Below are 10,636 nucleotides of genomic sequence, written 5' to 3'. Positions count from 1 at the left end.
CAGGTATTGGGACCACCTGCTACATTTGGTTCCGAGGAAAAATGTATTTGCTTTGGAAGGTGTGTTTATCAGAGTTCCACGTGACCTTAAAGAGTAAAATTCAGAGGGTATGATGCAAATGTATTACTTCGAGTTTGGGAAGGTGAGCAATAATCAAATCAAGGTGTTTAGAATAGGGTCAATTGATAAATTATTTCTTCCATTTGGGTAATTTAGATCACAACTTCATAATCTTTTGATTGGAGCTAGACCATTTCGGAGAGAAATTGGGAAGTGTTTTTTGACACACAGGGTCTTGAATTCTGGAACACTCCCTAAAATATTATGGATGCTTTGTCACTTAAAATACTTCAGACCGAGACATATTTTTGTTATACAATGTTATCAAAGGGGATAGAGTTGAGGTCTCGTTCAATCATGAAATAATTTACACAGAATGAGGAGCTGAATTTGATGTTTCTGCTTATATATCCAATTATATACAGTGTTATTTTGATTTCCTGAACAAGATCTACAGTGGTGCAATGTACATTTGCTGCATTCATCCTGTGCTAAATAATCTGCCCACATTTGTAACGGTACCATTTTAAAAAATGTATTCCTTACATATAAAGACATTATTAATTCTAGAATTAGTGTTGCCACAATGACAAAGAAATTTCACTTACTAGTGATGAATATTACTTTCCTGTGCTAATATGTGTAAATATTGTTTTATATAGACTGGAAGACACTCGAATAATTTTGAATCACGCAAGAATGACTGGTCTGTTGACTCCTCCCATCCTAATTTCCACTTCTGAGGGCAACCAAGATTCAATTACATTGGCACACAGACGCGGCCAGTTAAGGCGAGCAGGGTTCCTTCCCTAAAGGAGTGTACATTAGCCAATCCATTATATTTTTGTTACAACAACCCAACAGCTTCATAATCAAGTTTTGCTGCCTTTTGAACTTCCCAAACTGTCTTGGTAGGATTATGAACTATTTGACCTCTGGTGTGCTAATTTGGAGTCATAACCATCTCAAAACGGTGTCCGGGTCAGGCCAATTAGACCATCCATTTGCTTACAGGGAAACATTGGAAAGAACAGAGGCCTATGGTGATTATTACTTTGAAATCAGCTAATTGTCATTTTTCAAAAGACATTGGCACTAGCAGTTTCAAAGTAATATTCGGGCAGTGTTTTATTGATAGCAGAAACACGGCTGAAGTGTGATGATCATTTGATGTGCAATGTGGCTGTCTGTCTCAAGCAGTATCATACACTCTGCATATTTGCATTTAGTTGCCATAGCAAATCAAAATTTTACTTTGGTTCCGAACTGCAAACAGCTTTATGTGATTGTTCAAACAATCCGACGACCTCATTTCCTTGCTAACCCCACGCTGAAGTTAATCTAAAACTAATATAAAAGCAGCATATAGATTTGTTTTAATATATATATTCCCGATGTATAATGAACAGGAAAGTTTAACCCTGTCGCCTTGAATTAGTCACTGTAACTTGTCGTTGTTCGCTGTTTTATTGGATGGAGGTCCTTTGACAAGTCTTCCTTTGACACCAATCGCTGGCTGTGGGTCGTTCTTTGTTGCGCAGTTTCTCTCTGCAATTGATCTACCCCGAGCTGACCAGCCAACCATACCCCTCTTTGACCATTCCCTCCACAATGCACATTCCAGCTGCTGGCTCATTGCAAAGTGTGGGCAAAATGTTATAACAGGAATAAACCTCTCGCATGGTGAAATGCATTTAATTGATAGTGGTGATCAAAGAAAATCACCAATAAACAATTCAGCAAGCTTTCAACGCCCAGAGTGACAAGACAAGCATACAAAGAAATGAATAATTCTGTAAGCAATTTCCTTACAATAACAAATAAGAACACCTCAGTTAGCAGTGATAAATATTACTTGCGTGTGCTAATATTTATGAATATTGTTTATAGAGAGGCTGGAAGGCACTCGCATCTATCACGTTAAGAATGACTGGCGTTAGATTTCTCCCATCCATTGATTAACTCGGATTCTTAATGCTTTGGCCCATGAGTGATTGGTAATCAGATAGGTTGTCCCGCCCCGACCAGCTCAAACAGCATCTGAGTTTTCTAATAGACGCAAAAGACTGGTGAATCAAAACCCCGCGGTTATCAATAGCCCACGCTCACAAAGGTAAGATAACGCAATCGATTTTATGTATACGGCAGCACTTCTTAAATTTTGACCACACCTAGAAAATGAGTGGAGGCGACCTTTTCCGTTCTGTCTATTGTAGTAAAGAATCTCCATCTCTCGACAACCAGCGCGGCTGTGAATGGTCGATAGGCGTGTGTTATCTGTAGCAGCTGGATGACACGCGGATCCTGAGTTTCCCTTTGCTTTCTGCTCTGTGGTTAAAGGTCCATCTACACTGCTGGCAGAACGGCGGCTCTTCACACACGGAAGCAGCATCTGCGGGACTGAAATGTGAATCTGTGCACAAATCTCGCCGCAAACTGACAACTAAAGACGGTAGCACCAGCGTGTGTTTTCTCCCCTTGAACAGCAGATTATTCACACCTTTTGAGTTTGTAGAAATAAATGGAGCTTTATGGGAAGGTAATGCATTATTTTACAATACTTCCTCTTTAAAGGCCAAATTTCCGTAATACAAAGACCAAATTTCCGTAATATGAGAAAGGGCTGTGGTTTCGTGCGCTCCAGATACTCTGAAAACAGCCAGAAGGTGCCCTTTGTTCCTATTGCAAATTCTTTGAATGGACACTAACAATCAGCTTTGTCGTTATGCGTGTTTTTAGGGTAGCTGGCATTGTTAATTTAATAATTTTGCAAGGATGCAGTCATTTTTTTTAAAGTACAGAATAACTTCAGTAAATTCGACGTGACATATGATGATTTTTTTTGTTCAGGTTAGGTAAGGGTTTGTCAAAAGATATGTGCAACATGTCCTGGCTGTTGGTTGCAAATACCCACCCAACAAGGGGCATCCTTGCTTCCAGCCTTGTTCCTTGCCAACTCCGAGTCCCCGTCGCGCGACGGTAGGGATTGGCGCCGGGAATGCTGGGCGTTGTAGTCCAACATAGCCGGCCCATTGTGCTCGAGCCGGGACTGAGCCAAAACAACTACAGGTCCCAGAGTGCGCGGCGCGGCCGGCGCAGGCGCGGCGTGCTGCCGCTGTCAAGAGAAAAGTAGGTGACAGAGGGAGGCAAAGCGGCTCGTTCCGCTCGGCTTTCTGCACAGGCTCAGAGGGAGAGGGATCGCCAGCGCTCTGGCAGCATGAGACACGAGGCACCAATGCAGGTCCGTATAACCTTCCATATCACACAACACATAAGCAGATGGAAACAGCGTCCGAATGAGACTTTCTGATCAAGGAGGTTGCTTTATCATGCCTGTCAATTAATATGAGAATTTTTTTGCATGCTACAATAACTTGCATGGTTACAAGATGCACAATTAGGTTTAAACATAGAACATAGAAAAATTGGGTGGGTATTCATTTTTAAATAGACTGTTTAATTTCACAGCTCATCGTCAACTGGAATTGAATCGTTCTGCATGGAGAATTTCAGAAATGTGAATTTGCTTGAACGTGTTCAATTTTAAAAATGTATTTTGAATTAAGAATTGTGTTTAACCAGTTTTCTCCCGAGACCAGTATATTCATCACAATTTTTGTTCCTCCATTGATGGGTGCTCAATATCTCTGTGTTTAAGGGCTATTCATGTTGCGGGGGGGGGGGGGGGGGGACTTTTAAGGTAGATGAAATTGTAATGGCAGGTGCATTTCTGCATCAGGATTACATCCTTCATGTGTACGCCCTCTACTCTTTGGACACATTGTCTTTCATATACATCGCTGGCATCTTGTATTTATTTTAGGTGGTACAGATATGTACCAAGATGTCTGAGCTGCAGTGTAACGAGTCTATCCATCTGACTTGAACATGCCGACTTTTTCATTCAAGGGGGATCTCCTTTAAGGAGATCGTTGGGCGACTCTCGGTGAGGGATATTTTGCGAGTTTGAAGCACACCCGTTTCATGCTGACAAAATAGAGTTGTTTTCCAAGACGTTTTTCACGTTTGTCTTTTGCACAGTAAAATAAGGAACTGCCTATACATTTTGTCCATTCGGAATTCACAATACAGTACATACCATTTGAAATAAAGGCTTACAGCAGTATATATTTTATTCTGTCATTTAAATCTAAATTCAATACAGAACCATTCTGGTTATTACAAAATACATCTTGTGGAGTAAATACTGGATATTTTTAATACATCTTTGATTAATTCAAATGATGAAAACCAGTTCTCAATTTTAAAAGTCGTTTTTGTTGGAATGGTACACATTAGAAACACGCTTCTGTGCTTGCAGTTAGAAGGTGTACCATATATGCTCAAATGGTCAGGACTAAGGGGATTGAAGGTATAGGATTGTTAATGTTGCATCATTTTTGGAAGTTTGCAGACATTTTCTGATTCCTGTCTTATAAGCAGTTTTTCTTTTAAATAAATAGGGTTGATAGTCCATGCGGGATCATAGATGCCTCTCTCTCTGTTAGTAAGAGAGAAGTGGTTATATAGCTTGAGGGGCACTACTCCACATCAAGCATGGGGCAAGGCAAGGGGGCTGGCCTCCATGAACTTCCACAATATAACTTAAGGGACTAATAATGCCCATTGCAACTACTAGGAAAAAAATATTGCTTGCCAAGAAAGGATAAAATACATAACTCCAGCTGTGTACATGCTCATGACTGACATCAATTAGAAACTGATGCTACTGGAAATAGTTTATGGTGTTTTAGGAATTGTTCTTTGTGTGGAATTATTTGAATCAGAGACAAAAGAAATCAAAGGAACAAGTAGCTCCCTGCATGGCTTACTAGATGAAGGCACCATCTGGTGTAGCTTTTAACGGTGTACTCCAGGCTGTTGTACTTTGGATTTGGACTATGCTGAATGAGATGATTTCAGCTAGGTCAGTATTTGGGGGAATACCATTGGGTTTAGTGACCCTGGGCTGTAAAGGCAAAATATCACCTCAGCTTCATAAGAACAGAAGTACTGTAATCAGCTCCTTGAGCCTGCTCCATCATTCAGTTGATCTTTTTTTAAAAAAAGTGTTCACTGAAGGCAGGTGTTGCTGGCTAGGTCAGCATTTATTGCCCATCGGTAATTACCCTTCAGAATGTACTCTTGTTTCATTTTCTTTAATATTTGAATGACACCTCTTTCTTATGGCTGTGTAATGTTACTTGCTGGAAATTGGATGTCCACAGTGAGAACAGATTTAACCTTGGTTATAAGGAAATTATAGGCTCATGTGAATGACATTTATTGGAACAAGTGCCCATGGAATTCGAGCTGGAAAACACTTGGTGCCTTTCTAAAAGAAGGGAAAGTGCAGTGAATTGCTACTGATGTAGGGTAAATGTTAGAGCCCCTGTGAGTTACAGTTTTGTCAACCGCATTCATTGTTTGGGCGTTTGCATTCCACTGAAAATATCTGGGTGGTTTGTGTATTGAAAATCATCATCTTTAGAAATATTTAAATACAATAAGACAGCAAAGTGCAAGAGTTTTACTTCCCATGGCAATGCCTATCTTTTGTCAACTTACTTTGCTCTCTCCCATTTACTCATTTACTTATTTTTGCCCTTGCATTCTTTCAGTTTCTTATTGCTGTCCTTTTTAGTTGGGAATGATCGTTTATATGATATTCACAGCTGGAATACTATGAACAGTTTTGGTCCCTTTATCTAAGGAAAGATATACTGGCATTGGAGACAGTCCGGAGAATGTTCACTCGATTGATCCTGGGGATGGAGGTTGAGTAGATTGTGCCTATGCTCATTGGAGTTTAGAAGAATGAGAGGTGACCTTATTGAGGATTCTTAGGGAGCTTGGCAGGGTAGATACTGAGAGGTTGTTTACCCTTGTGAGAAGAGTCTAGAACCAGAGGACATTATCTCCGAGTGAGAGGTCGCCCATTTAAGACAAATGAGGAAAAAAATTGTCCCTCAGAGGGTAGTGAATCTGTGGAATTCTTTCCCTCGGAGGAGTGAAGAGGCTGGGGTGCTAAGTATGTTCAGGGCTGAGATAGACAGATTTTTTAATTAGTAAGGGAATCATGACTTATGGGGATAAGGAGCGTGGTGTTGAGGATTATCATATCAGATCAGTCATGATCTCATTGAATGGCAGAGCAGACTGAATGGGCCAAATGACCTACTTCTGTTCCTACGTCTTATGGTCTATGGCTTTATGTGCTGGGATAAGGAGCTACTGCATAATGCCGTCTTCTTTTTCATTTATGCGTCATGTCATCTATCTATCCCTCTTCCCTTCCATTCTTCAAGATAAGTGGCAGAAGGTGTAGAGAGGACATGAGGGTAGGGCAAATCTGGAATTCACTGCGAGTTGGTGGTGGAGGCAGAGACCCTAAACTCTTTTAAAGTGTACCTGGATCTGCACCTTAAGTGCTCTAAGCTACAGGGCTATGGACCGGGTGCAGGAAGGTTGAATTAGAATGGGCACCTGTGTGTCTTCAGGCTGGCATGGACAAGATGGGCTGAATGGCCTTCTTCTGTACTGTAACTTTTCTATGATTCTGCTTATCATTCCTAACTTTCCCTTTTCCTGTCTCCCTTTCGCCTTTTTCCACTGTACCCCCTCATATGGTTTAGCTTCTGTTAGATCCCCAAATCCCACATCACGGCTATCATCTCCTCGCTTTTTACATTGATTGCAAAAGTGAGGAATTATGCTCTAGTTATACAAAACCTTGGTCAAACCCCATCTGGAGTACTGCAGTCGGTTTTGGGAACCCACTTGAGGAAAGATATTGTGGTGAATAGAACTACTGTTAATTCACCAGTGCACTGTGATATCATGTTACTGCTGTATCGTGTTACGTTATGTGTTTAACCCCGTGGGCTCCACCTATGGGCCATTGTACGGCTTTACCCACGGGGATATGTCGGGGCATGTACGGGCTCGCCCATGGCTCCACCCCTTACAGGAAGTATAAAGGCAGCTGACCTGCGGGGCCGCATTCATTGTTGTTCCGGTCACAGGCAGGCTCAGTTGTAAGCTGATTAAAACCACGGTTCACTTCTCAACGTGTCTCTCAGTGAATTGATGGTCGCATCAGATATATTGATTTTGAAAGGGATACAGTGAGATTTGCCAGAGTGATGCTGGATGTTGAAAGGTTAAATTATGAGGATCGGTTGTTTAAACATGCCTTGGATTCCCTTGCATTTGGAGGGCTGAGGGGTGATCAAGAAGCTGTCTTTAAAATGAGAAAAGGATTTGACAGGGTAGATACAGAGGAATGACCTCATTTGATGGCTGGATCCAGAGCAATGTGTTATAACCTAACCTTACAATTAGAGCTAGGCCATTTGGAAGTGAAATCAGGATGCAGCTTTTCACACACAACGGTGAAATTTTGGATTTCTCCCCAAAAGACTACAATGCCGGTCCAATTACATTTTTCAAAGCTTTGATCGATGGGTTGGGGAAGGGCACCGAGGCAATAGCAAAAGGACAAATTGAGTTGTGGTGCTTATCAACTGTGATCAAATAGTCTGGCAGAACAGGCTCCAAAGCCTATCCTTTTCCTACAAGCTATTGATGTTCTGCCTCCCTCCTTTCACTGGGCCTGCCATGCAACCTTGGTTAACTTTCTCAGCATTGAATTGGGAAAATGACGGTCTGTTTTCAAAATGTTCATTCTGCATGTAATGAATTTGCTGACTCAGGTTGGCACATAAATTGAGTGTTCTGATGTTTTTGTTTTCAGTTCAGTGCTATCCACCTATGCTTCACCTTGCACATCTCCTCTTCCAGTATCATTTCTGTCTTGTCCCTTTCTCCCTTCTCTTTTTTTTATATCCCTTCCTTATTTGACTTTTAGAACATTTCTCCCCTTTGCCCCATTCTGCTTTACACCCAAAAATATTTCTTCCCACTGCCGTCCCTCATTCTGACTCCTCACCATCTCTTCACCTTTTCCTCTCCTTTTCATCCTTCCCCTTCAACTTGATGTCACTTTCTCCATTGTAAATTTCCTATCCCTGTTCCTCTATCACTGCCACCGCAAATGTCTCGATAAGAAAATGAAGCCTAGAGAAGTTAAAAATAACTATAAAATGTATATAATGCATGGTTCAACTGCTAAAAATGGACCTGGATCAAGATGTTTTGTGACAAAGCCATCTATCATGAGAAGGGCTGAAAAGTAAGTATAATGTTGAGTATACATTTCTTTAGGTTTATATGGGTAAAAGTATCAACAAAGGTCCTTATTTGTGTGGCTACTTGTTCAGGTGATTAACTTGTTTCCCTTTAAAGATAATGTATAAAGTATACTCCTATTCTTTTAGAAGATAAGTTGATTTTTCTGGTCATTGTCTAAATAAGTTTTCAGCTTTAAACAGTACAGTAAACAGTACAGTTGAATATTGTAATGCCTTTCTATTTGACCATAAGACATAGGAGCGGAAGGAAGGCCATTCGGCCCATCGAGTCCACTCCGCCATTCAATCATGGCTGATTTCAACTCCATTTACCCGCTCTCTCTCCATGGCCCTTAATTCCTCGAGAAATCAAGAATTTATCAACTTCTGTCTTAAAGACACTCAACGTCCCGGCCTCCACCGCCCTCTGTGGCAATGAATTCCACAGACCCACCACTCTCTGGCTGAAGAAATTTCTCCTCATCTCTGTTCTAAAGTGACTCCCTTTTATTCCAAGGCTGTGCCCCCGGGTCCTAGTCTCCCCTGCTAATGGAAACAACTTCCCTACATCCACCCTATCTAAGCCATTCATTATCTTGTAAGTTTCTATTAGATCTCCCCTCAACCTCCTAAACTCCAATGAATATAATCCCAGGATCCTCAGACGTTCATCGTATGTTAGGCCTACCATTCCTGGGATCATCCGTGTGAATCTCCGCTGGACCGCTCCAGTGCCAGTATGTCCTTCCTGAGGTGTGGGGCCCAAAATTGCTCACAGTATTCTAAATGGGGCCTAACTAATGCTTTATAAAGCTTCAGAAGTACATCCCTGCTTTTATATTCCAAGCCTCTTGAGATGAATGACAACATTGCATTTGCTTTCTTAATTACGGACTCAACCTGCAAGTTTACCTTTAGAGAATCCTGGACTAGGACTCCCAAGTCCCTTTGTACTTCAGCATTATGAATTTTGTCACCGTTTAGAAAATAGTCCATGCCTTTATTCTTTTTTCCAAAGTGCAAGACCTCGCACTTGCCCACGTTGAATTTCATCAGCCATTTCTTGGACCACTCTTCTAAACTGTCTAAATCTTTCTGCAGCCTCCCCACCTCCTCCATACTACCTGCCCCTCCACCTATCTTTTTATCATCGGCAAACTTAGCCAGAATGCCCCCAGTCCCGTCATCTAGATCGTTAATATATAAAGAGAACAGCTGTGGCCCCAACACTGAACCCTGCGGGACACCACTCGTCACCGGTTGCCATTCCGAAAAAGAACCTTTTATCCCAACTCTCTGCCTTCTGCCTGACAGCCGATCGTCAATCCATGTTAGTACCTTGCCTCGAATACCATGGGCCCTTATTTTACTCAGCAGTCTCCCGTGAGGCACCTTATCAAAGGCCTTTTGGAAGTCAAGATAGATAACATCCATTGGCTCTCCTTGGTCTAACCTATTTGTTATCTCTTGTATTTGTGTTATGTTAATCAGTTGTGATATATGCCAAGTTAGTCTTGTTACTTTTCAGGAAAGCACAATGCTGTATTGCTCACGTAATGTAGATTTAAAGTGAACACATGTTCTGCTTGTAACAATTTTGAGGGTGAACTGATTGGAATGGGAATCCCTGTGTGCAGTTAAATCAGCAGTTTCCAATGAGCCGTACTTCAGCAAGCTGTGTTATCATTCACACAAGTTGTGGACTGGAGACATTTCTGTGCTCTATTTAATATCCAAACATGTTGCGATCATTAATGTTCTGAATGTACTTTGCATTAATGTTTGATAATTCCATTCCAGATATTTTTTTTGAATTTCAAGTCCTTTTTCAAGTATTTCTCTAATTCCTTTTGAATGTTATTATTGAAAATCATCTTCCATGGTCTTTTTCAGGCAGTTCATTCCATTCATAATGACTCCATGCATAAAAAAAATCTCTTAATCTCCCACTGACTTTTTTTTTTGCCAATTATCTTAAATCTTTGTCCTTTGGTTACTGATCGTTCTGCCAGTGGAAACCTCTTTCAAAAATCTGAAATTGTTTGAACACCACTTTTAAATTTCCTCTTAGCTTTCTAATGGCGAAGGAAAGCAGTCTAATTTATCACAAAGCCGCCACATAACTAAAGTTGTCACCTTTGGTAACATTCTAGTCCTTTGCATTTTTGCCGTTTAACTAAGATGTACCGTGTTGCAAAGGCCAGTGGCAGGCTGGAAGATTGGGAAACTTTCAAACTTAAAGGGATGCTAAAAGAAATCATAAAAAGAGCAAAGATAAATTATGAAAGAAAGCTAGCGCAAAGCATGAAAAAAGAAAGCAAAAGCATCCATAAGTACATAAAAGGGAAGAGAGTCACTAAAGTGAATGTTGGTCCCTTGGAAGA

At 41.0% G+C, this 10,636-nt stretch overlaps 1 protein-coding gene across 3 annotated transcripts in view; it reads left to right on the top strand.

The window, feature by feature from the left end:
• The first annotated feature begins 2,057 nt into the window (after positions 1-2,057).
• The window catches only part of LOC140408986 (ras-related protein Rab-3C), a 283,380-nt gene continuing 274,801 nt past the window's right edge, over positions 2,058-10,636 (top strand). Inside the window, exon 1 of one of the 3 annotated variants that reach the window (XM_072496992.1) lies at positions 2,058-2,173. Coding sequence is in view for 2 of the 3 variants with exons in the window: in XM_072496990.1 (XP_072353091.1) it covers positions 3,278-3,301 (24 nt within the window). In the remaining variant the exon portion in view is untranslated. Of the gene's footprint in view, positions 2,174-2,347; positions 2,600-3,141; positions 3,302-10,636 lie in introns of those variants that run through there. The other 2 variants (XM_072496991.1, XM_072496990.1) reach the window with 2 other exon arrangements.

The sequence above is a fragment of the Scyliorhinus torazame genome, chromosome 3 (assembly GCF_047496885.1).
Source record: "Scyliorhinus torazame isolate Kashiwa2021f chromosome 3, sScyTor2.1, whole genome shotgun sequence".
In the NCBI taxonomy this organism is placed as follows: domain Eukaryota; kingdom Metazoa; phylum Chordata; class Chondrichthyes; order Carcharhiniformes; family Scyliorhinidae; genus Scyliorhinus; species Scyliorhinus torazame.
Note: the sequence above shows the minus strand (reverse complement) of the source record. Positions and strands in the feature narration are given on the sequence as shown.